A 27,613-nucleotide genomic window follows, 5' to 3' on the forward strand; every position below is an offset into this window, starting at 1 on the left:
AGGCGTGTGCCACCATGCCCAGCTAATTTGTTTTATTTTTAGTAGAGATGGGGTTTCACTATGTTGGCCAGGATGGTCTCGATCTCTTGACCTCGTGACCTGACCATCTCAGCCTGCCAAAGTGCTGGGATTACAGGCGTGAGCCACTGCGCCCGGCCGCCCCAGGGCTACTTTAAGACCTCCTCCCTTCATATATGAGCTCCTGACTCTTTGAGGCTTATGCCATCTGGCTAAATCTTTTTTCCTTGTCGCTGTCACATCTTCCTTTGGTTCACTTCCCCCATCTGTGAAAGACTTCAGACTTTGAGTCACCATTTTCCTCTCCACCCTGCCTCCTAGCTGTGATCCTAGGTGATTTCAATGCCACTCAACATGAAAGCTTCTCTCGGTTCCTAAAATTACGTATCTCTAGTGACTGATGCTGATCTCTACTCCACACTGGCTACTTCTTTCCATGGCCATACCCTGAACCATGTCATCCATTACTACAGAAAGCTCCACTTCTGCAATGTACCATGACAGCTCCCTCCCTGTTCTTCCTGGGATCTCTGTAGGTACCTCAGAGAAGCATTCAGTTCCTTGGCCCATCTACTTTCTTCTCCCTTTCTTCAAGCACCTCCTGCCATCACATCTTTCCTTGTTTATAACTTCAACCACCGTTGCTAACATCCTCAATTATCTTTCCTCATTGTACCCTCCTGTAAAAACTTCACCCCTGGGTCAAACTGTTCATCAGAAAATAATACCATAATACATGTAATCTCCTAAATCAATTGAATTATAAATACAACCCATAAATATATATTCTGTGATCAGCACTTTCTCCACAGCCACTTCAAAGCTTGTCTACTGTCTGTTATTCGAGACTCCTGGTGCCAGATGTTTTGGAAATTTCAATAATAATCTGGAATATATAGTATATATTATACAATAGTCCAAGGGGTCTGGGAAGTCACTCATCATCAAATACATTAATATTTTTGCAGCAAGGTGAATAGTCACATTAAATAGGTTAAATAAAAATGATACACATGGAATGTTTTGTCAAGCTACTGAAAAAAATTGTTTAATGATATACAACTTGATATAAGATCGGGTTAGGCTTTACCATTAAACTATGAAAACACTTTTGTTTGCAGATATTTATCAATTTTTAGATTTTGGTATCACAGATAAAGGTAGTACTATCGTGTTTGCTTGGGGACAGGCGTTAATCTGGATTCATTACCACAGGTTACCCTTCACATCCAATTAGTCTCTGAGAATGTCTGTTCTATCCCACTAAATGTCTTTTGAAGCTCACTGCCTCTGGCTATCCCTTCTGCCATAGTAATTCAGGCAACCAGAATTTTCTCCTGATTTATCTGAATAGCCTTCTACCTAGTCTTTGTCCTCCTAGACTCCACCCACCTGTTTCCCCTGCCCCACCCCAGGCCTCTTTGATCTGTTCTCTACACTGCAGCCAGAGTGATCTCTATAACACAGATATGATTGTGCTATTCCCCTGTGTAAAGCACTTATTTGGATACCTAATGCCCTCAAGATAAAGTTCAGATGTCTTAATATGACTTTACAAGGCCCCTGCTGACTTCTCCAGCTTTATCTCGTCATTTTCCACCTCCTAGTCAAAGCCCCAGTCCTGATGCACTATTCTTAGATCTCAAAGAGAAAGCTGTTTGCTTTTGTATTTGTACAAGTTGTTCCCTTTGACGATGTACCAGTAAAAATCACAACTCTTCTTCCTTCAAGATAGAAACTAAAACTAAAGATAAATTATGAGTGTCAGTATGTGCAGGGGCCTGCGTTAATCACGGCCAAGAAATTGGGGCCTGTCCAATCATCTTAGTCACCATGCACCTAAGTTTATTTCTTGATTCATTATTTTCCCCCCAGTGTACTACAATAAGAATCCATGCAGAAATAATTATGTATCCAAATTCAGATTTGTTTTGATCAACTACTTATGAAACTGACTTTGCAAAGCTTATGACAGTGAGAGAATCTAACATGGCTGACTCCATCTTGCTTCTAGCCTCACAGGCTGGCTGTCTTCATCATTCCTGGATGTCGGCCAAGCTCACCATGAGAGGAATTTAGTCTGCAGTTTAACTTGAAAACTACCTTTGTAAAACTAATGAAAAGCCACAAGATTAAGATTATGGGAGAGGCCTGAACTCTGCTAAAATGTAGATGTCATTTCTATAATGCTTTACTTCTCAGGGCTCATGTGGCCAGAGGTCACAAGATTTGTGATTTCCCCAGTTGATCCTATAGGTAACATCACTATTGTAAAACCTAAGACTGGTCTTTTGAGATGATTTTTAGATGTCTATTCTGGCAACCGATGGACCTCACCTGGACCCTGACTCATGACTCAACTGATCCTGTGGCCCCACCCAGAGGCAGATTCAGGACAAGAGGACCACTTTCTACACCTCTATGATTTCATCCCCAATCAGTCAGCAGTACCCATTCCCTAACCCTTGGCCACCAAATTATCGATAAAAACCTTAATCTTTGATCCTTTGGGGAGACTGATTTGAGTAATAACTCCATCTCCCATGTGGTTGGCCTTTTGTCAATTAAACTACTAACTTCAATGCTGCAGTCTCGGTGAATTGATTTTGGCTGTGCAGGGGGCAGGAAGAACCCATTGGGCAATTACACTTATACATACAATGAAATATTTTATATGCGTCTTAAAAGTTTATAATCACAAAAGTGATATCACCAAGTTACAGAACATTTAGGGAAAAAATAAAACAGGAAAGACCCATGTTTTCATCATCCTGTAAAATATTTGCTGTACATGCCTGTCTCCTGAAAGGTAAGCTCTGTGAGGATAAGAGCCACATGTATTCTGTTTACTGGTATGTCCCCAGTGAAGTGTTTTAATGTTTAAAAAATATAAATACAGGCCAGGCATGGTGATTCTTGCCTGTAATCCCAGCAAGTTGGGAGGCTGAGGCTGGAGGATTTCTTGAACCCAGCAGTTCAAGACCAGCCTGGGCAACATGATGAGACCCCATCTTTACAAAAAAAAATTATCTGGGCATGGTGGCATAGCCTATAGTCCCAGCCTCTAGGGAGGCTGAGGCTGGAGGATCGCTTGAGCCCAGGAGGTGAAGGCTGCAGTGAGCCATGATCACAATACTGCAATCCAGCCTGGGAGACAGAATGAGACCCTGTCTCAAAATAATAATAATAATAAAGTACCTAAATGAATGACTGACCTATCATTTTGGTATACAGAATTAAAATTCAAACATACTTGAATTTTCTACCATATACCCATTCGGCAACATTGAGGTTTTCAATTTCAGTAAATGCAGTTTTGGTTGTTCCTGTATGAGAAAATCAGAAAAAGAAGGTCCTTGGAAAAGACCACAGGTATAGAGGTGAAGTGAAAGGCAAATAGGTAGATATTTTTTCCCTTCATACAATGATTCCTAAAGATATGTTTTTCAACAAATCCTGGGGAAAGATGAAGTGAGGAGAAAGTAAAACTGACTTTCAGAAGTATCATTGGTGACATGGGTGAGATGACAACACTGAAGTGGAGAAGAGGAGAGGCATACTCGAGGCCGAGTCACAACATCACAAAAGCATCATTCATTTTCACAGACAACGGGGAGTCAACAAATGACTTCGCCTGTGAGTAATATATGCCATACAGCAAAATAAATTTGTCAGTACCTTGTTAGAACTGTAGATGGAAGCCATCTAGAAAAATTTCTGATGAGCAAAGGGATAAATGGATCAATTAAATTAGAATCTCTGCTTGTTATCTTTAAAGGTGTTAAGGTAATGAAAGTCAAGGAAAAATGTAGACGCTGATCTAGATTGAAAGAGACTAAGGAGAAAACTAAATGCAATGCATGGTCCTCACCTGGATCCTTTTGCTATCAAAGAACCTTATTGAGACAATTGGTGAAATCTGAATGCAGTCTAAGGATTAGATGGTAGTAATAAATCAATGTTAATTTCCTTATTTGGAAGCTTGTAATGTGATTACGTAAAAAAATGCTCTTTTATGTTAAAAATACACACTAAAGGATTCAGAAGTATACCCATCATGGTATGTTGTGGTGACTTACTCTCAAATGTTCGTTAAAAAAAAAGTTTATTGTATTGTGCCTGCAACTTTTCTAAAAGTTTAAAATTGTTTTAAAAATGGCTCACACTTGTAATCTCAGCACTTTGGGAGGCCAAGGTGGGTGTATCACAAGGTCAGGAGATTGGCACCATCCTGGCTAACACAGTGAAACTCTGTCTCTATTAAAAATACAAAAAATTAGCTGGGCATGGTGGCACATATCTGTAGTCCCAGCTACTCGGTAGGCTGAGGCAGAAGAATCGCTTGAACCTAGGACGCAGAGGTTGCAGTGAGCCGAGATCGCACCACTGCACTCCAACCTGGGTGACAGAGTGAGCCTCCGTCTCAAAAAAAAAAAAAAAAATTAGAATCTCTGGGGGTGAGTCGGGACATCAGTATTTTACAAACTGGCTAAGTGATTCTAAGTGCAACAAAGGCTAGGAAACACTATTACAGAGTCTTCATTATCATCATCAAAGAAGAAAGGTGACATACTTTTTCACTGAGTGCAATAAGCATAATTTATTTAACTAAACGCTTCCCTTTTCTTACTTTCAAAAACCACTTATTGAAGAGATTTTATATGCCAGGCAAGAAAAATATATCTTCCCTATGTGTATTCACAGTCTCACTGAGCAAACAGACACTATACTGTAATAGTAATAATAATATAACTATTATCATTTGTTGAGCAATTACTATTTGCTAGGCACAATGCTATTTGATAGGGTAGGTACTGTTATCCTCATTTTACGGAGTGAGGACGCTACGCACGGTGAGATGAGTAACTTGCCCAGGTGTATAGAGCTATTTTGGCTCAGCTACACCACTACAGTATAGGAAGGCAAAGCGCTATGAAAAACACACATATGGACTGATGCAGACTATGGGTGCCATGGAAGGTTTCTTAGATGAGGGAAGGCAGGATGTATCGGTAGACATGCATATTATTTCCATTTTTAATGACCACAAATACTCTTTCCATGAACATCTGTGCAGATAACTTTCCATTTTGTAGTCCTGCTGCCACTCTCTTCCTTTGCTTAGATTCTAAGTAGAATTCTGGGACAAAAGTTATGGAAAAACTCTAAGGCTTTCAATATTTTTTGCCCATAATTGTCACCAGCTATATGAGGGTATCTACTTTACCGTAGCATTGCCAGCAGTGGGCATTATTACTTCAAAAACTCTTTGCCATTAATAGAAAAACTAGCATTTCTTTGATTACTCGGCTGAACATTTTCCCATCAATGCTGTCTTTAACATACAAATTTAAGATCTTTATAGTTATAGCCATCAGAGTATAAGAGAACATTAATAGTGAAAGAACATTCTAAAATATCTCATAAATGTCATAATTTATTCCTACAATCACAAAATCAACTGGGTCACAATTAGCAATATTCAAAGAAAACAAATTTCTATGTTCATGCTAAGATATCTGACCTCTCAAACTTCCTATGAGCTCTGGGAGAACAGTAGAAATGAATTGTTTGATCCTATCACAATCCAGCAAGTAAAACATGTTATATAATTGTTTGCTATAAAAATAAATAAAATCATGAAAAATGACAAAATATAAATGGAAGACATACTTTCTGAGCTCTATGCTCATGACACAGAACTCAGTAAACATCACATTAGGGAAAGATTAAAGAGAAGTAGCATGTTCCCCTCTTTCTCTTCTTGCCATATAAATAGGGTAACAACATACTCCAGTTTGCCTGTGATAGTTCTGGTTTATGCCTCTTGTCCTAACATCTTGTCTGATTAGAGCTGCCTTTCCAAGGGTGTTTAATTAGGCAATACATTTTATGGTCACTCTGCATCTAAAGGATGTTCCCTTAATGAAGAGCTGATCTTAGGAACAAAGTACTCACTAACCAGACAACTTGTCTTTTTGTCACTTGGATTTTTACTTTGAAGACTTACAGGCAGATACCTCATTTGGCCTTTACATGTTTTCATAATATTTTACTATCTGAAGCCAAATAATAATCTGAAAATGGTTAATTGCTAAGGGCATCCTTGACTATATCAGCACTCTTTATTTCATTTTATTGATAAAAGAAGTGAGGCATGGAAAGAAAATGTGACTTATTCAAGGTCACATCAAGTAAAATCATCAGCCATGATGATTTAGAGCCATGAAGCTCTAATTTTTGATTTTTGATTCTCTAAACCACAGTCATTAACATGCGATGAAATCTGAAGCTACTGAAGCTCAAATTTTTGATTTTTGATTCTCTAAACCACAGTCATTAACATGCGATGAAATCTCCAGTGTAGTATATCAGAAAAATTTCAATCATTTAGTAAGTGGCTTTCCAAACTGCAGGCAGTAATAATCTATTTCAAACAATATGAGCAAAATCATAGGCATACCTTAGATTATATTTTTTCCTTTTTCTTTTTTTTTCCTCAGGCCCTCTTGGATAATATTTTTTAATGGCTATAAATTTCATGGTTAATAACATTTCATTTTCATTGAGTAAAAGTCTCCGTTCAAACCTAGTTGCTAGGTACAAGCTATCAGAAGGTGAGGATATATTTATTTATAAAATAAGTGAAAATTTAAAATAAACATTTAATCTTTTTGGTTATTAAAAAATAAAGCTTGCTACATTTTTACATTTCACAAATATGTCTACATTTCATACAAAGATGCATAATAGGTAAGATTTTACAAATATCTCGGATTATATCAGAAAATCTTAATGGAGCTAACGAAGTCACTTTCTATAACAACAAAGAAACTTACGAGGATAAATTTAATAGACTATGACTAAGAATCATATGAAAAAAAGTGACTCTACTGCTTGCATAAAAGGAGAGGCATACCATATATGGAGTTGGAGAAACTCACTACTACGGATATGTCATTTCCATATAATTTATAAACATATTGTAATGTCACTCAAGGTCCCTTTTGCATCCTGTAGAGGTGGAGTAAAGACCTTGGTATAAAGTCATTTAAAGTTCATTTGGAGGTTGGCCAGGTGTGGTGGCTCATGCCTGTTAATCCCAGCACTTTGGGAAGCTGAGGTGGGTGGATCGCCTGAGGTCAGGAGTTCGAGACCAGCCTGGACAACATAGTAAAACCTCATGTCTACTAAAAATGCAAAAAATTAGCTGGGCATGGTGGCACACACCTGTAATCCCAGCTATGCAGGAGACTGAGGCAAAAGAATTGCTTGAACTCAGGAGACCGAGGTTGCAGTGAGCTGAGATCGCACCACTGCACTACAGCCTGGGCAACACAGTGAGACTCCCTCTCAAAAAATAAATAGATAAAAAAAATAAAGTTCATTTGGAGGAATACATTTTAGAACACTTTTGTAAAGTATAAATAAGCTACAATAATAAAAACAGTATTTTGCTGGCACAGATCAATGGAATAAAATAGGAAGTTCAGAAACAGGCAAGGGTGTAATGTAAGTATTCAATAAATAAGAAAGATCAATTAAAGGATGGAAGAATTTAACCCATTTAGCCATGGATGTAGCCATTTAAATAAAATACATTGTTTACTATTAATAAACCATATTGTGATAGCTGGCTAAATCCATACCTCACACTATATGTCTAATAAATTCCAGGTGGATTGAACATTTCAATGTATGAAAATGAGAACAAAATATTTCAGGAAGGCTTTTCTATGTACAACTTCCAGGACATAATTTTTTTTAAAAGATTAATAGATTTGATCACATAAAAAATACTCATTAAAATAAGTATGTATTAAGGATATCAACCATTTTTGTCATTTATAACATAATCACTTAATTTCTTTTTAAATTTCATTTAGCTTATTTTGACACAAAAATTTAAAAATATCTAAGAAGTTAAAAAAATAAAATTTCTATGTAAAGTTTTCTTCTTGGATCTTGGCCTACAAATGACATTCTTAACCTTAAACCAGACCCATTTTCACTTATATTTTCTCAGAATTCTGTCATTGTTTCTTGTTTTATGTTAATTTAAAAGATAAGCAGTCAAATATGGCTCTGTCTCATATTAGTTGTCTGGTTTGGGGATGTTACTTAACCTCTCTGAGTCTTAATTTCAGTTTCCTAAAAAAACACATATAATGAACGGAGTTGCTATGGCAATTAAAAGAAATAATTTATACAACGCATGTGTCATCGTAGAATCTGGTTAATAACAGTGCCCAAAATGTTAGCTATCACTTTTAGTGCTATTGTTACAGTGGGTAGATAGTCGGGTATGAGCAGGGCAGGAAAGAGCTCCCCTATCTCACACGAGGAGTGTCGGGAGACCATCAGGTGATGGTCAGGTGGTCGTTAACTGTCTCGCTGAAGTAATAATTGGTCACAGCTGGCACCAGGGAACGGCCAGCTCCTAATAGATAGAAAACACCTAAAACTGGTGATGAGCGGCTTCCCAGTAAGATCCCAGGAGCTGGGTGAGTGGGCAGAAGTAACGCAAGACCCCGGAGGCATGCCAACATATAAAAACTCCAAGTCAAAAGGTCAAGCCACACACTTGTCTTTCCAGTCACCTGCTTAGCCCTTTTCCAGGTGTACTTTCCTTTCTTTTGTTCCTGCTGTAAAGTTTCTAAGTAAACTTTCACTCCTGCTCTAAAACTTGCCTCGGTCTCTCTTTCACCTTATGCCACCTCGGTTGAATTCTTTCTTCTGAAAAGGCAAGTACTGCGGTTGCTGCAGACCCATATGAATTTGCCATGGATAACACTATCACATCGTATATTAGACTCCTCCCCATGCTTTTTAGACACAAAGTCTTTCTATGATGTCCAGGCTGCTGTGCAGGGGCTATTCACAAACACAATCATAGCACAATGTGGCCTCGAACTCCTGGCCTCAAGCAATCCTCCCACTTCAGGCTCCCAAGTAGCTGGGACTCCAGGCGCATGCCACTAAGCCTGGCTGCACTTCTTAATTTCATTGGAAAACAGTTGACCCTTGAACAGTGTGGAGATAAGGGGTACCTACCCCCTGCACAGTGGAAAAATCTACATATAACTTTTGACTCCCCAAAAGCTTAACTACTAATGCTGTTGATTGGGAGCTTCACTGATAACATAGAAAGTCAATATACTTACAAATAAACTAGTATCTGCATGTATTTTATGCACTCATAATGTACCTTTTTTTTCTTTTTTTTTGATATTTCTAGGCTACAAAGTTAATCCATGAGTTTTTTTCAAATTGTCACAAATCTCCAAAAACCTTTCTAATATATTTATTGAATAAATGAGTATGTAAGTGGATCAGCACAGTTCAAACATTGTTCAAGGGTCAACTGTATATATTTTAATGATCAACAATTTATGGTGATGGGATAGTCACCTGATTTAAAAACAAATTTCACACAATTTAATTATTTTAAAATCATAATGTATGCCAACTAGAAAAAAAATCTTAATTCTTTGAAGGCTGCACAGCATGGTACAATTTGGTCTTTTAAAGTTGCAGTCCAAAATCATCAGGCGGCCAAGTAAGAGAGTCTTCCAAGAATATTAAATGTTTTCTTACACATCAGAACTGCTGAGATAATTTATGAGCTTGAAATATAAATAGGATGTTTACCTTCTTTATCTTACCTCTAATAGGCCATCCTCTGGCAGATCAGTACAGTGAACAGCATTCTGGATCTTAGTTTTACCGAAGATTGCTCTGAGAGTTCCGGGGCGTAAATGCCGGGCAATTTCCTAGTAAATATATATTCACATATAGATTAAAGTTAGTCATATGGTGTAAATAAGAAAAACACTAGCTATATGAAACACTAACTTATTTATGAAATACATGTTATATATAGATGGTGCTAATTTTTCCTAGAAATAGCATAAATGTATAAAAAAAAAACCATGAATGTACAAAAACAAAACATTGAGCACTGAGAAGTTTCAGTTCACTCAAGGGTTTTTCTGTGGCCCAATGTAAAGTCTGCTGTCATCTACATATGGGGGGAAATAATAATTGCATTTCTTTTTATCAATAAATTATGGGAATCACACAACATGTGAAACTAGTTCATTATGGTGAAAGATTTGTATTTTATAAAGACAATAGAGATCTTAACAACTTCCATTTAAAATGAATCAATCTGATGGTATTGATTTCAAAAGATTTTTTACAAATGTTAGTTTTATCAACTTAGTGGTAGTTCATCTTGAGGGGGAAAAAATGGTCACAAATAGCCGTGAATTTAATGAGGGTTAGAGAGAGACAAGGTAATGATAATCAGGTATAAAAAGATTTAAGTAAGACAGGAAGAGAGGACCTAGGGGATAAAGAGGTAATAGACACGAAAAGGTGAATCAATAAATCTGAACTCCTAGGGGGATGCGATAATTATTGAGATCAGTATGTTAGAGAAAGGGAGCTGGAAATTTAAAAGATAGTTGAGATGCAGATTACTGTGGGTGGGAGAAGACGGGGCTACAGTGATTGATAATGATCAGTTTTAAGGCATAACCATGGCTGAGGTTAGTTTGAGGGCAAGAATGTTAGAAGAAAGAAAAGCAACAGATTGAGAGGCCAAGGTATTAAATCTTGAGCACTGAGAAGTTTCAGTTCAATGAAGGGTTTTTCTGCGGCCCAATGTAAAGTCTGCTGTCATCTACATCTGGGGGAAAATAATAATTGCATTGCTTTTTATCAACAGATTATGGGAATAACACAAAATGTGAAATTTCATAGAGGATCACCTCTATGAAATAAAGAAAGAATCATTCTTCAAAAAGAATCATGATAGGTATAGCTTAGGGTGCAAAGATTCTGAGCAGCATTCACATTTGTGTTTCCATCACTTAAGGATGTTTTAAAGGCATGTGTTTATTTAATTACTTAAGTTTTATTTCCCAGGTTTCCATCAAATATCAGCTATAAATGTATTATGTTTAGGAAAAACATTTTGACAAAGTAGAAAATAAGGACGTCTTTATATTTTATTTCATATTTATTACCTTCATTCTGTTCTCCATAAATTTTTTAGCAAGTAAGTATACAATATTAAAGACCTATGCAGCCAGCCATGGTGGCTCATGCCTGTAATATCAGCACTTTCAGAGGTGGAAGTGGGTGGAACATTTGAGGTCAGGAGTTGGAGACCAGCCTGGCCAACACGGTGAAGCCCTGTCTCAACATGGTGAAACCCTGTCTCTATAAAAATTAGCTAGGCTTGGTGGTGCATGTCTGTAATCCCAGAAACTCAGGAGGCTGAGGCAGGAGAATCACTCTTGCAGTGAGCCAAGACTGTGTAATGCACTCCAGCCTGGGTGACAGATCAGACTCCATCTCAAAAAACAAACAAACAAAAGACCTACTCTTCTTACATAGTGATAAGCTGCCATTTTGTGACATAAGATGTAATTTATAAAATTATGAAAGGTGAGTACTTATGTTCTTTTTCTTATTTCTGGTCAGGGAAAAACACTTTTAAATTACTCAGTTTCAGTAGACTGTTTTATTAGAACCCATTCTCTCTCAAATTTCGTTTGATGGCCAGGCTCATACCCATAATTGGCACTTTGGGAGGAGTTCGAGACCAGCCTTGGCAACACAGAGAGACCCCATCGCTACAAAAAATACAAAAATTAGCTGGGTGCAGTGGCGCACACCTGCAGTCCCAGCTACTGGGAGACAGAGTGGGAGGATGGCTTTAGCCTGTAAGGGTGGGGCTGAAGTGAACTGAGATGATACCACTGCACTCCAGCCTGGGCGACAGAGCAAGACCCTGCATCAAAAAAAAGAAAATTTTATTTGACTTGTACTACATTCATTAAAATATTACTTTCATATAAGTGTCTGCCACATGCACAGCACTTGGAATCTGAAGACATTTGTGTGTGTGTGTGTGTTTGTGAATATAAATAGGATTAGTTGGTGGTTCCTGGGGTTGTTGTTAATATCTGATCATATTGTATCATGGTCAGAAAATATGGTTTCTTCCATCTGTCTTCGAAGGAATTTTGTATACTAATACATAATGAATGTTAGTGAGTATCCCATGGTGTTTAAAAACATTGTCACAGTTTGCATTCCCTGGGAAACCAACTCTGAAGTGGAGATATGTTGGCAAAAAGTTTAGTGGTTGTGGCCTTAGGATCTACACTTGCAGGGGAGTGAGGAAAACAGGATGGCCTCGGACAATCCTACACACAGCTCTGGAGCTGCAATGGCCCTTCAGAGTTGTCCTGATGGAGACAAAGGGGTCAGGCATTTATCCTCCAAAGTGATAAATTACTAGATGTGGGTCATTCCAGGGAAGGAGACATGACCTTGGGCAAGGTAACTTTCTTCAGCAGACGACAATTCCTGGAGAGAGATTTTCTAGATTACTGTCAGCTCCTAACACTCCCAGCAGCTAAGGTATGAGCGTTTCAGTTCTAAAGGGCACAGGGACATCTGAGTGGCTCTCCACAGAACCACTATGCACACATGTACACACATATACATATATAGCACTTTAGACACTATGGCACTTCAGACTACTACAATCTGATTACCATTCCCTTTAGGTAACTATTTTTATTTTTCTTTCTGGAAGGTTTTCTACTATCTCTTTAACTAGGCCTTTGTCATTTACTGATCATTCTGTTCCCTACTCAATGGTTCAATTTAATCTAAGATATACATCTTCAGTCAGCTTCCACTATTTATTTTTCTCCTCAATTTTATCTCTTCTTGCCTTTATTTCTGTAAGAAGGATGTTGAGATTTCTTGTGTTAACTCTCCTTTCTCTTTTACAGTTTCCATGTAATTATCTTTTCGTGTTATACTCTTGGAGAATAACTCCATTTGATCTGCTACCTCACTAATTTGCTTTTAACTAGGTTCACTGTGCTATTTTATTAATTTATTATGTATTATAAAAACTTCAACAAATAGGTTTTTAATTTCCAGTATCTATACATTTTTTTCCCCATGGATCCAATAATCTCTTAAGTCTTTCTAAGGAAACTGACTCGCCTATTTTACAGTCTGTTTTTGTTAGCTCTATTAATTTGTTTTCTTTAGGTTTAGGTTCTGTTGGTTGAGTTTTGTGTCTTCTTTATGATATTAGAAAACTTCAAATGGTTGGTAATTCCTGGCTGTTTTTCTTTTTTGAGTTCTCTATTTGCTTGTCATAGATGCCGGGGACATGCTGCTAGATATGGCAGTCTGGTTGCCTTTTTTTCAGAAGTGGGTACTACCACTTTTCCTGAGTGTCATTAGCTGCCTTCCCATTGCTCTGCCTCTTTAGCTCAAGCCCCACGTTCAGTGCCTTAGGCTGTGGCTAAGCAGCTGCCTTCTGCTTGATGTAAGCAAGTGTGAAGGCGCTGATGTACTCTGTCGCTCCTCTTGCAGCCCTCCAACTAACCACCCTTCTTACAGTCCCATGCCCCTCCTCCACTTTGCATCCACATGCCTGATGTGTGTCCACCCAGCACCCCATGCCTTCTGGAGCAGTTCTCTCTTGCATGTTTTAGAGTGTCGGTCTTCCCCAACAACCCAATCCTATCTGCTTTGAGTCTTTTAAAGTTTATGGCCTGTAACAAAACTAAAAAAAAGAAAACCCACAAAAACATATATATATATATGAGTATATGAGGTACTCTTTCTTATTTTCCAGCATCATTGGAGACTCACTCTTTAAAACAACACAAAGTAAAACAGTACTTCCTGCAAATTCCTGTAAGAACTTGGGCAGCAAGGAGATGATGGGCACATATAGTCTTCCGTCATCTTGATGAAGTTTCATCTTACTGATGATCTCTATTTCTCCAACCCAACAAACCATCTTTAATTCATTTTTCATACTGCTGTAATTTTGTACCTAAATGCCAATATGATCATGTTATTCACTTGTTCAAAAAATCTTTGAAGGCTCATAATTGCCTATGGCCAAATGTCTAAAGTCTTCAGTGTGGCATTCGAGGTCCTCCTGACTCTTGTCTAAATCTACTTCACTCACACCTGCCCTGAAAGCTTACACATCCCAATGAAAACACTGTTTCCTCTAAGAAAATAAAGCCTTCCCAATCAGAGTAATCCTTCCTTCTTCAATGTTCCTGCAGTGGATTACACTTCCAATATAGGCCTTCTTGATTCACAATTTATATAGTTGTTTTGTGAGCCTATTTTATTAAGATTCCATTAGATTTCAATCCCTGAACACAATATAAAACTTCCTTTATATTCTTTATCTCACTAACAAACACACAGTAAATGTTTGGTAAATATTTGTTGACTGACATAAAATGACAACACTTCTATTCAGAGTGCCAGGATGGAGTAGCAAATAAGAGCGGGGGCTGTGGAAAACGGCTCTCTGGATTTGAATTCTGCCTCTGCCACGTAATAGTTGTGTGACCGCACCACATTATTTAATCTCTCTGTGCTTGTTTTAATGTTCTTATTTGTAAAACAAGGATAAAATAGGATCTCTTTAAGGAGATTAAGATAATTCTTAAAGAGACAAAAAGGCATATTTTGACAAATGTCAAAGATAATCTAACCAATATTATGTTATCTTTAAATAAACATATAACATCTCTTAAGAGTTTTAATCATCATAGTTTTAGAATAAAGGCATAAGTTTAGATTATATCATAATCTAATTATGATCTAATTATTCATTAATAAACCTCAGAAAACATGAAGTATTTTTACTGATATAAAATGTTTTATTTAGGTAAATGATAACAATGAAACCTAAAGATATAAAATAATAGGTGTTTTCTTCATAGCTGCTCTTAAAAATCTAGGCTTTCATTTTAGATCCTCTTTTAAAAAGTATTGATAAATTAATTTTAGTTTTGATTACTATGAAGTATCACATATGCTTATAAAGTAAAAAATACTGAAATACTAAAAAATACAAAAACACTAAAAATGAGAGTGGAATAATAACAGCACGTCCCTCCTCCATTTCCTGGTGGATTTCCCCTAATTTTTTCTAACAGATTTACATTTCTCTTGCTGCTTAAACTCTGGTGAAAACCATACTACATGCATAGTCCCCCTCCCTTCAAGGAGCAGAGATAATTATCAGATCACAAAAGCAACACGAAGTACCAACATACAATTTCATCTAATACCATAAATAATTGTTATTGCAGTATTTATAAATGACAAGTTATGCTTAGAAAATCAGACTCATTACTTAGAGGGTGAGCAGTTGTTCAAACTCCACATAATTCCAGGCATATTCATCCTCCCCTAAAACCTTGCATGCTGAGTCCCATCAAGTCAAATTTAGTTATGTTAGAGCTCATCATAAGTACTAAAAATTCTGCTCACGTAATCCTGCAGTGGGAGGAAGAATTCTGGCTTATAGAATGACCTCTAAATCTAAGACATCAAAAAATGCACCAAATATAGAATAGTGATTGACAAAATACTGAAAACAAAGAAGAGAATGTTTATGTAATGATTCTATGGTGGTGTCATTGTAAAGAATGTCACTGTTTATTGAATAGGTCTATCAGATTGATAAAATATGTCTGGACAAAGAATAAATTACTTTCATAATAAAGCCACTCAGTTTCAGCTCTCCACAATATAGAAAAGCTATCTAAGAATAAAAATGCCCTTCCATTTAAGAAACAAACTAGGAAAAGATTTTTGAAACTTACTATTTATAGAAAAATATCAATTATAGAATATATTCAGATACAGTCATGCATTGCTTAACAACAGGGATATATTTTAAGAAATGCATCATTAGGTGATTTCCTCATTGTGTAAACATCGTAGAGTGTACTTACACAAACCTAGATGATACAGCCTACTTCACCTCTAGGCTATATAATTTTCTCCTAGGCTACAAACTTGTATAACATGTTGCTATACTGAATACTGTAGGCAACTGTAACACAATGATAAATATTTGTGTATCTACACATATCTAAACAGAAAAGGTACAGTAAAAATATGGTCAAAAATGATGTAGACCTATAGATGGCACTTACCATGAAAGGAGCTTGCAAGACTGGAAGCTGTTCTGGGTGAGTCAGTGAGTGAGTGGTGAGTGAGTGTGAGGGCCTAGGGCATTACTGTACACTCCTGCAGACTTTATAAAACACTGTACATGTCAACTACACTAAATTTATAAAACTATTTTTATTTCTTCAATAGTAAATTAACCTTAGCTTACTGTAATTAGTTCACTTTAGAAACTTTTTAATTTTTTTTAACTTTTTGACTCTTTTGCAATAACACAGCTTAAAACACAAACACACTGTACGAGTATACAAAATATTTTCTTTCTTTACATCATTATTCCATAAGCTGTTTCTGTTTTTTAATTTTAATATTTTTCTTTTGAAATCTTTTTGCTAAAAACAAAGACATAAACACACACACACTAGCCTAGGCTTACGCATGGTCAGAATCATCAATATCCCTGTTTCCCACCTCCATATCTTGTCCCACTGGAAGGTCTTTAGGGACAGTAACACAGAGCTGTCATCTCCTCTGATAAAATGCCTCGTTCTGGAATACCTCCTGAAGGACCTGCCTCAGGCTCTTTTACATTTAACTTTTTTTTTTAATAAATAGAAAAAGCATACTCTAAAACAATGATAAAAAGTATAGTAAATATGTAAACCAACATAATTATCATTACCAAGTATTATGTACTATACATAATTGTATATATTATACTTTGATACAACTGGCAGCACAGATTTTTTATGCCAGCATCACCACAAACGTGATTAATGCATTGTGTGACTACGTCACAACAGGAATTTTTCAGCTCCGTTATAATCTTATGGGATCAGCATCCTGTATGTAGTCAGATGTTGATGGAAATGTCATTATGCAGTGCATGCCTGTAATGAGTAGCACATGGTGGTTAATCACTAGGTCACTAACCTAATTCCAGGAAAATCTAAGTACAAGTAAAAAAATATTTTGTAGACTATAGGATAACCATGTTAGCAATGGATAAATATTAAAAGAGGAGCTAGTATAGCTCAAGTCCTGGTAACCCTAAAACAGCTGTGAAGCAATGTTATAATCATTGCCCTCCTTTCACAGGCAATAAGCGTAATAAAACTTAGTAGCAAATGCCAGTGAAGCCACCATCATAACTAAAACAACAAATACTCTCATTTGTATCCATTACTGGTATTCTCCTGCAACAACTCTTGTAATATTAAACAACACATGCTAACTGCTCTCCTTGACTCCTCTGGCACTTCAAAAATAATATCTTACTAAAACTGACCCATCAAACAGCTTTTCCCAGTAGTATGCAACTTTGTACTAACCAAAACAGTTATGCAGTTTTATATTCCTGGGAGATAAGCAATGTCAGACTAATTCAAACTAAAACTAGATAATGAAACATGGGGAAGGAATTGGAGGTAGAAAAGGAAGCCAGCGGAGCGACCCAGAGGCTACTTTCTGCTAAGTCAAAGGATCCTTCTAGAACCTATGCATCAGCTTTAGAAAAAGTAATTGGAAAATTAACCTCAACTACTTATTTATATAATACTAATCTCATTGAAAGAGCCACCTGCGGGTTCACGGAAAATACACTTACTGGCACTGGAAAATACACGACTTGTTTATATATGAGGAATCATTAAAACATCTGGCTTGTGAACTATGACAGGCTTCACATCTCACTTTTCATTAGATAAAAATTAGAGAACCTGAAGAGGGTCACAATTAAATGTTATTTCAGGTGAAATATTTAGACAATTCAATCCTGTCTTTTTCATTAGTTTTCAACAGACCACGTGGCATCGTAACCATTGCCTCTTACTGCGCTGCTGGCGGTTTCAGCCCACAATAGGAACTGGCTGAAGTGAAAATGAAGTCTTATTTGACATAGGTGTTACTTTTAAAAGTAAAATAATGATAACTTGGTTCTCCTCTTTTTAAAAGAATTGGGCATTCTGCGGAAGGATGAGCTCAGCTAAAATAAGAGAAAAGAATCAGGCAACTCTCTTAACTCACTTTTATATAAATTACTTAGTATTTTAGCAAAAACTATGAAGATTCACTTATATAAGTAAAATCTAATAACATAAACATTAGCATAGAGGGTTAGGGTTAGGGTTTTTTGGTAGATATTTTCCTATTTCTGTTTTTCTAAATACATTTTACGAGATTTAACATCTGATGTATACTCACATTACTACTAAAAAATTTAAGAGGCATTTATTTTTAATACCATGGACCTGAAGGCAAGAGAGCCATTCTTAATCTCTCCCCACAAAAGAATCATTCCACAATCTACTCCATCCAGATAAAATAATTACTATCCAGACTTTAAATACCATTTTCAAGAAACCTACAATTCAATGTTCAGAAACCTCCCCAAAGGAATAAAATAATGAAATAGCTGGGACCCACTCTTGGCACTTCTAACGCCCAATTCTTACCAAGTCCTGTCAATACAACTACCAGTATATGGCCTGTATCTAGTACATAAATGTATCAGTCTGCTTCTACATCTAGTCTGGCACCATATTCTCCTGCAGAGAATATTGGGTTTTTAGATTTTATACCTGCTGGTCTATCTGGTTTCCTAGATACCACTACTCCTAGTAAACATATTGTCCAAAAAGCAGTCAGAATAAGCTTTAAAAAAACATAAGTTGAATCACACCACTTCCCCGCCCAAGATCCTCTGATGCTTTCCTTCTTAAGAGAAAATGCAAAATTCTCAGGCTGGGCACGGTGGCTCATGCCTATAACCCCAACTCTTTGGGAGGCCGAGATGGAAGGATTGCTTAAGGCCAGGTGTCCTAGATAACCTGGCCAACATAGCAAGACCCCATCTCTTAAAGAAAAAATTCTCAATATGACCTGACCTATAGTCCTGCATGCTGTGGCTCCTGCTTACCTCCCCACACGCACCTGAAATGATCTAGTCACATCAATCCCTTCCAACTTTTCAAAGGCACCAGGCTCTTTCCTACCTCAAGCATGAAAACACACACTATTTCCCTTGGGCATCCTGGCTCAGAAATTCTCTTCTCTTTCTTAAGAAGTTCATATGCCTTTCAAATGGTTTACAATAAGCAACAGAAATCAGATGTCATAGATTCTACAGAGTGACTCTCTCAACTCTTTATTCTATCCTCCTTCTAGATGGAAATTAGATATCTAAAAATTACATTCCGCAGACACATTTTTGGCTAGGGTTCTTGCAAGGTTGAAGTTCTAAATGAGATTTGGAAGACAGGACAAAGCAGAAGCCATCTTCCTGCTGATGTTGCCGCAGGCAGACAAGGTGGGAGACACAAGTGTTTGGGTAGTGCAGACTCAATGCCTAAGTCGCTGCTGTGACAGGAGCAGTGGAGGCAGCAGCACCTTCAGGATTCTAGGTATGGCAAGGTACTCTTTGAAATCAGTAGCTCCAGTGGCAACTCCTGACTCAGGGCCCTGGAACACTTAAGAAAGGAAGTTTGTAAATAGCTACTTCCTTGAATCGAACTCCTTTGAAAAGAAGTCCCTAGGCTGGTTTCTGTTTCTTGAGCTGAACTCCCAGTGATACTCTGAGGTTCCATCTTTCTTCCTCTCTGTTTTCCCTGTTCGCAACTACTAAGTACCTTTTTGCTATCTGGCTTTCACCTTTACCACTCTATTGAAATGGCTCCCTCCAAAGTCACCTATAATCAATGAGACTTCTAACTTAAAGCTCTTTTCTTTTCTTTCTTTTTTTTTTTTGAGATGGAGTCTTGCTCTGTCATCCAGGCTGGAGTGGCACAATCTCAGCTCACTGCAACCTCCACCTCCTGGGTTCAAGCGATTCTCTTGCCTCAGTCTCCTGAATAGCTGGGATTACAGGCATGTACTGCCATGTCCGGCTAATTTTTGTATTTTTAGTAGAGGTGGGGTTTTGCCATGTTGGCCAGGCTGGTCTTGAACTCCTGACTTCAGATAATCGCCCACCTCAGCCTCCCAAGGTGCTGGGATTACAGGTGTGAGCCACTGCGCCTGGCCTAAAGCCTCTTGTATAAAAGTACCATCAGAAATAGTGGATCTAATACATGTGGCCAATAAACATGAAATAAAGCTCAGCATCACTGATCATTAGAGAAATACAAATCAAAACCACAATGAGATACCATCTCACACCAGTCAGAATGGCTAATAATAAAAAGCCAAAAACAACAGATGCTGGTGAGGTTGCAGAGAAAAAGGAATGCTTTTACACTGTTGGTGGGAGCATAAATTAGTTCAACCATTGTGGAAGACAGTGTGGTGATTCCTCAAAGACCTAGAGGCAGAAATACTGTTTGGCCCAGCATTCCCATTACTGGGTATATACCCAAAGGAATATAAATTGTTCTTATTATAATGACATATGCACGTGTAGGTTCATTGCAGCACTATTCACGATAGCAAAGACATGGAATCAACCTAAATGCCCATCAGTGATAAACTGGATAAAGAAAATGTGTTGTATATGCAGTCATAAAAAGGAATTTGATCATGTCCTTTACAGGGACATGGATGAAGCTAGAGGCCATTATCCTTAACAAACTAATGCAGGAACAGAAAACCAAATACTCATTTATAAGTGAGAGATAAATGATGAAAACATGTGGACATACGGAGGGTAACAACACACAATGGGGCCTGTCAGCGGCCCAGGGCTGGGAGGAGGGAGAAGATCAGGAAGGATGGCTGGTGGATGGATTTAATACTGGGGTGGTGGGATGATCTATGCAGCAAGCCACCATGGAACACATTTACCACATGTACCCGAACTTAAAAGTCGGAAAATAGAGAGGCGTGTCAGCCAAAAAAGAAACAGTGAGTCTAACAAATTGGTCTTAGTACAGTACAGGTATATCCAATTTATAAAATAACACAGAGAATTTTTATAAAATTTAGGTTTACTTGTCCTAGAGTAGCAACATTAATCTCAGCAGTTAGTAGAAATATTTTGGTGCCTTCAAAGGCATAGCTTCAGCTTATCAGGCTGAATTAAATGAGACACTGCCCATAAAATGTCTAATAGTGTCTGGCCAAACTGGAGGCATTCAGAAGACATAATCATTGTCTTCATGATATTATAAATAAACTCATAGCTAACAACAAGGCACTGAAATTGTACTTGTGTTTTTAAAAGGATGTACTATTTCACAGGAATCTCACAAATCCCCTATTATGCCGACAAGGCCGACAGTTTTTGCCTTTTACAGATGTGGATAACTTGATTCTATGGACAACACTGAAGAAAAAGTATATCCAAAGATCCAATCACTTGGGGCAAACTCGCTTTGAAGGTTAATTTCCTAAACTGCCCAGGTCCTCTATGATTCCCTTTAAAGCTGCAGTAAGCAGCTAAGGTTCCAGACCAAGGTGAGCATTTTTTGAAATCATCTAATCTTCTCTTATAATTACCAATAGCAATGTTGTCCAAAAGAAATGTAATGTGAGCCATGTATGTAATTTTAAATTGTCTAGTGGCCACATTAGTAAGAAATAAAATTAATTTTAATAAAATAATGTAACCCTATATATTCAAAATATTATTTCTGTAGGTAATTAATAAAAATTATTAGTGAGCTACTTTGCATTTTTAATTTGTGCTAAGTTTTTAAGTCCTGGGTGTATATTTCATTTACAATACACCTCAGTTAGAAGCAGCCATGTTTCAGGTGGCTAACAGCCACTATATTGGACAGTAGAGACATAGAGAATAGTAGCTCTCTCCTATGACTCAAGTTTAACTTCTCAGCAACCTTCTATGTAAGGGCTGAGCCAAGACTAATATCTGCAATATTAACCTCTCCTATGCTAATGGAAACCTTGAACACAAGCTTGAGGGCAGTCAATCTAGCCATGCTTCTCATGCTGCCATCCTAGGCTATAATCCTATCTATCTCTCTATCTATCCATCCATCCACCCATCCATCTATCCATCCAACCCACTATAATTTATCATGTCTGTTGCCCGCTTATCCGCCACAGCTGGCATTGCAAATGTTCACCATTATCATTAAGGCTCCATCCTCAATTAAATATTTTCTCTCAGCAATTTTGTTTTCTGCTTCACAGAAAAAAAAATTGAGACTAATATCAAGAGATTAATCTCCCTCAAATTCCTACACACACACACACACACGTTATCCTTCCATTCTCTCCTTTCATTCAGTGCCAAAGAAAGTGCCATTCTTCTTCTTTTAATAGTTAACCCTTCCATCTCTTTGCAACGTCTAGGTTAGGAAACTTCCTTCATTATAATTACCTTTCTCCTTGTTTTTAACCTTTCTCTTTTCAATAGTTTATTCTATACATCCTATCAAAATGTTCATGTCTCTCCCATCACTTACTTAAAAAATAGACAATTTTAATTACTGTCCCACCTCTTACCCTCCCCTTTTAGAAGTCTTAATAATCTCCACTTTCTCATTTACTCTTCAGCCTTCTGCCTCACAACACTATCTCAATCGCTTTGGCAAAGGACACTGATACTCTTCTAACTGCCCACAGATTCTCTCCATTTGTGACTTGTCTTCAGCATTTATCACTCTGGACCATCCCCTTATTCCTGAAGCTCTCCATTTACTCGCCCACACGATACCACAATCCAAGTTATCCTCCTGACAGTTCCTCTCGGGCTCCTTTATTTTCACCTTCTTACTGCCTAGGGTCCACTCCATATTCTCCTCTTACCTTCTGGCTCTCCCTGGGGAATTTCATTCACTACTATCATGTCTCAATAGATGACTCTTTAACTGCTGCCCAGTTCTCTTTCCTAAGTTCCAGGCTGGACTATACAACTGCCTAATGCTCACTGTAGCCTTGAATTCCTGGGCTCAAGTGATCTTCCTGCCTCAGCTTCCAGAGTAGCTCAGACTACAGGTGCATGCCACCATGACTTGCTAATTTTTTAAAAAAACTTTTCTGTAGAGATAAAGTCTCTGTATTAACCAGGCTAGTCTCAAAGTCCTGGCCTCAAGAGATCTCCAGCCTTGGCCTCCCAAACTGCTGGGATTACAGGCATGAGCTATAATGTGCCTAGCCCCCACAGGGCTCTTATACTCAGCTTGTCCAAAACTAACCTCATTGTCTTTCTCCCAAAATTCCCCCTCTTTGTAAATTCCCTCTCTTCATAAATGGCACCACTATTCAACTAAGTTATGTAGACCAATAGCTTGGGAGTCATCCCAAGACTCCTCTCTCTCCGCTTTGGGCCCCACATCCAATTTATCACCAAATCACATAGATGCTATTTCTTTAGCACAGCATTCTTTCCTTACTTTCCAAGTCTACCCCTACTGTCACAGTTCACCTTCTCATCTTGTTTAGGTTATAGTGGTCTAACAGGCTATATTACCTCTACCATTAAAAATGTACTGTTTGTTTACCCTTCTGTCTTAACTCCTTAAAAACAGGACTATGACCTTTTTATATTCAACACACAGAATCCTCATGAAAGATTCATTGCATAAAATATTAATGATTTAGTGGATAAGTAAATGGATGAATGGAATTACTAACATGCCCAAATTTATACACCCCATTAACTTTGTTAATGATACGGTAGAGAAACTAGACCTCTCGGTTACCAACCGTCTGAGCTCCTTAGGCTATATTAGATCCTTCAGAAGTGCCTATTTTAAGGAACTCCGAAGAATATCTTTTTGAAATCTAAGTAATCACCATTTATCTATTTTGTGAGTTGGTGGTTTTGTAGATCAGATATTCTCAAACTAGGACACACCTGTCTGAGAATAGAATCGAGAACTCTAAACTCTAATCCATACCTCTGAAAGTAACTTGCTCTGTGACTTTGATTGAGGATAATATTACTGTTTCATCAGAGATACAAAATGCCATGTGACAAATATGTGGAATCAGACCAATCCACAAGAATAGCATTAAATTTATAACTGCACGCTCATAAATGACTTTTCCAGTTGAGATATTAAGACTACATCTGAATTTCCCAAAGAACTATTTAATCTTCTGGTGACTATTCACAGCACAGAAAAGACCAATTCACACTAAACATTAGAAATCCCACATAATAAATAATCTTTCATCTTATTTGTTAGACTTGTCTATTACTATTATCTATTTTTAAATATATACACCTCTATAAAACAATAACTCACATATTTATATATGATCTTGAGGCAAGACTCCCATTTATAAAGAAAAGAATAAACTCTGTTCACTATACTTGCAAGTCAAGTGTATTTTCTTAGTTATACAAGTATATTTTCTTGGTTATATATTTCTTAAGAAAAGCCCTATGTGTACAGATTATACTGCATTATTCTATTAATGAGAACATTTAATAAATCAGAATATGCCATTTCTTAGATAAAGTTACTGCCTTCAGAAAGTATATTGTTTTCCTTCCCTAATACTTTGCTGTAAAAATATTTTTTTTTATGTTCTAACTATAATAGCTTTTTGAAAAGAAGAACTTTTTTTTAGGAGTTATATTCTAAAAGGTAACTTTATCCTCCCCCAAAATTCATTTTTTTCTTCCTAATAGAACTGTAAACTGTGACTATGATCTTGAAACACACCTACATTGTTTAAAAAAAAAAAAATTCAATATCCTTAGTCATTCTCTTCTAGATTATCTGATCTCTGCTTTTCCCTGCAAACATAGTGTTCAGAATGCATTATAAAAATGCAATTTTCTTATACTATTGAAATGAAGCAATCTTTTAAAAAATGAGTAACCTTGAACTTCAACTAGTCTGTATAGTTGAGTATTTTTCCTCAAAAAATACTCAACTATTTGTAAAATTCTGTGATTATCACAGGAAAAGTAATTTCAAAACTGTCATTTGATAGTAACTGGAATGAACACTGGGCATCTCTAATCCTGGTCTTTTGATAGCACCTCAAACACAACATGACCCAAATCAAAACAATTATATTCCCCTACGATGTTCAGGCTAGATAACATAGGGCTATTTCCAACCACTTCATTCATTGCCCACAACCAATTGGTCACTACCTAATTTGTTGATTTCATTTGTTAATCTGTCCCTCTATGTATTCAGTAAGTATTTATCGATACCTATAATTTGTGAGGTACTGGGCTAGAAATAAGGAAATGAAAATAAAATAGTATTTTTATTCTAAATGATCACAGTCTTACAAGAATTCAGACATGTTAATAAACAGTCTATGATGTGCTAGTAACTGTTTAACAGTTTTAAAAAACAAACAACAATAAAAAACTGATTTGTATTTTTTGCTCATTTTCTTGGTGTAAATATTCCTACTATGGCAGAACATAGAATTGGGAAGTGATACCAACAACTGGATCTTGCAAACTGGTGCAAGCTGACTCCAACACACCATTGTAAAAGCACTCACACTGTCACAAGAGTTCTACAAGAGATGTATGCAAAGTGCTATATGGGAGCACAAAAGGAGGAACTCTAGGGTATCCATACAATGTTTCACAGGATCCTCTTGTTCCGTGAACTTCTTTCCATTCTTCGTAGCTACTTTAGTTTAGCAAAATGCAATGAAAGTCAGTATGATACAATTTCTCCCTGATTCAAACACCTCTGATGGCCCTCCACTGTTTATAAAATAAGTCCAAACTGGCCATGCATGGGGGTTCATACCTGTAATCCCAGCAGTTTGGGAGGCTGAGGTGGGTGGATCACTAGGTCAAGAGATCGAGGCCATAATGGCCAACACGGTGAAACCCCATTTCTACTAAAAATACAACTGGGTATGGTGGCACGCACCTGTAGTCCCAGCTACTCGGGAGGCTGAGGCAGGAGAATCACTCGAACCAGGGAGGTGGAGGTTGCAGTGAGCTGAGATCATGCTATTGCACGTCAGCCTGGCAACAGAGCAAGACTCCATCTCAAAAAAAAAAAAAAAATCCAAACTTATAAGACACAACAATTCAAGGAACTTTTTCACCTTGCTTTGAGCTACTCTTTCAGCCTCATTCCTTCATACACTGCTACATGATTTATGCTTTAGAAAATATTTAGAAGTGAAAAAGGCAGAAGAAAGAAAAACAAAAATTTGTAATTGACCCAGGATAAAAAGAGAACATACATATTGGTCATGACAGTAAACCTCTTTACACAACTTGCATTGGGTCTTGTGTATTCTCTCTGTGATACTCAAAATCCCTGTCACACAATATGGGGTGAAGCTTATTAATACTTTTGCATCTTGCCATAATATGTTCATCCTGTTCCTTCCCTTAGCATGTTTCTCCTCTTCTTATCTGGTCAATGAAACTCTACACTTCTAGAAAAAGTGTCACTTCTATGAAACATTTCTCAATCCCTAGCTAGAGTTAATAACTCTTTGTGCTACAAAGGGTATTTACCACAGTGACTTATATTGAAACTAAAATTTTATGTTGTCTATCACTCTGTAAGAGCGCAGATCAGAACTGTCTTGTTCCCCACTATGTCCAGATGCTAAGAGCAGTGCCAAATACATAATAGGTGTTGATTTGTTCAATTAATATTTATTTAGCATGTAAAAACTTAATTGTGAATGTCTCTTCCTAGAGTTGATAAATACATTGGAATTAGAGACTGTGCCTTACTCATCTTAGTATCCCTTACAGCCTTCAGTACATCTCACACAGGGAAGTACTTAATATGTGACGTTTGCATCGGACTGAATCTTCTCTAGGCCTTTCAATTTTTTAAGTATTCAAGAACTATACACCAGTATTTATGAAATATATGTATTTCTAAAAATATATAAGTAGAAATGCATCAAACAGACTGAATTGCAAAAGGGGTAAAGATGAACTCTGGGCAATACAGGAACACGAAACAGAATTTACAGTGGGGAATCGTAATACAATTAGACTACTTCTACTTCAAAAGGGAAGAGATGTGGCCACTTCTCTAGTTGTCGCTTTTAAGCAGTACTTCATTAGGTTGAGAACTGAAACCTGACACCCACACAAATAAGAAAATAGTACCACAGACAGAACTGCAGGCTCTAGACACTATTTTGCAACTCATTTGGAAAGGCTTCATAAGAACACACAGGGTAAGGATCTGAATACTGTATTGCTCTGAGGGGCTTGACTGTGTATAATACATTTCATCCTTAAGATTCATTTAAATACCTAAAGGTATATTTTGTAAAAAGTTCATCTTGGAGAGTATATCAGAAATAACAAGCTTCAAAGACAAATGTCTATGAGTATTTTACTGATGGTTTTTGTTTTGCTTTGCTTGAATGTGTGAGTGTTTTATTTTATGGCATGGGGCAAGAATCTGATCTCACGTGCTTGTTTATTTTATAAATTTCAGGCTAAAGCTGTATATATAATCACGATTTATACCACAAAGCTTTGGAAATGTGATCGTTCAATCACTTCTATGTAGCAAATTCTTGGAAATGAATCCAGGTCCTGCCTGTGGGTACTCCCTCATTAACCGTATCCATCCATTTAACTGAATGTCCATGCTATTCTCAATCTTCACAAGAAGCACACCTGGCTTGGCTAAGAGGCGAAGCACACTGCTCTGCATTTGCAAGGGGACATACAATAACCACATTCCAGCTATTTTTCAGAAAGTTTAACTTTGAACCAACC

General features: G+C 37.2%; 1 protein-coding gene across 4 annotated transcripts in view; it reads right to left on the reverse strand.

Annotated features, from left to right (window-relative positions):
- Positions 1-27,613, reverse strand: part of NME7 (NME/NM23 family member 7) — a 147,371-nt gene that overhangs the window by 28,320 nt on the left and 91,438 nt on the right. For all 4 annotated transcript variants that reach the window (XM_064370572.1, XM_064370574.1, XM_064370575.1 and 1 more), the window contains exon 11: positions 9,684-9,791. In XM_064370572.1, the coding sequence (XP_064226642.1) occupies positions 9,684-9,791 (108 nt within the window). The remainder of the gene's footprint in view (positions 1-9,683; positions 9,792-27,613) is intronic.

Source organism: Aotus nancymaae, unplaced genomic scaffold (genome assembly GCF_030222135.1).
Source record: "Aotus nancymaae isolate 86718 unplaced genomic scaffold, 86718_ANA_hifiasm-v0.15.2.pri h1tg000108l, whole genome shotgun sequence".
Classification (NCBI taxonomy): Eukaryota; Metazoa; Chordata; class Mammalia; order Primates; family Aotidae; genus Aotus; species Aotus nancymaae.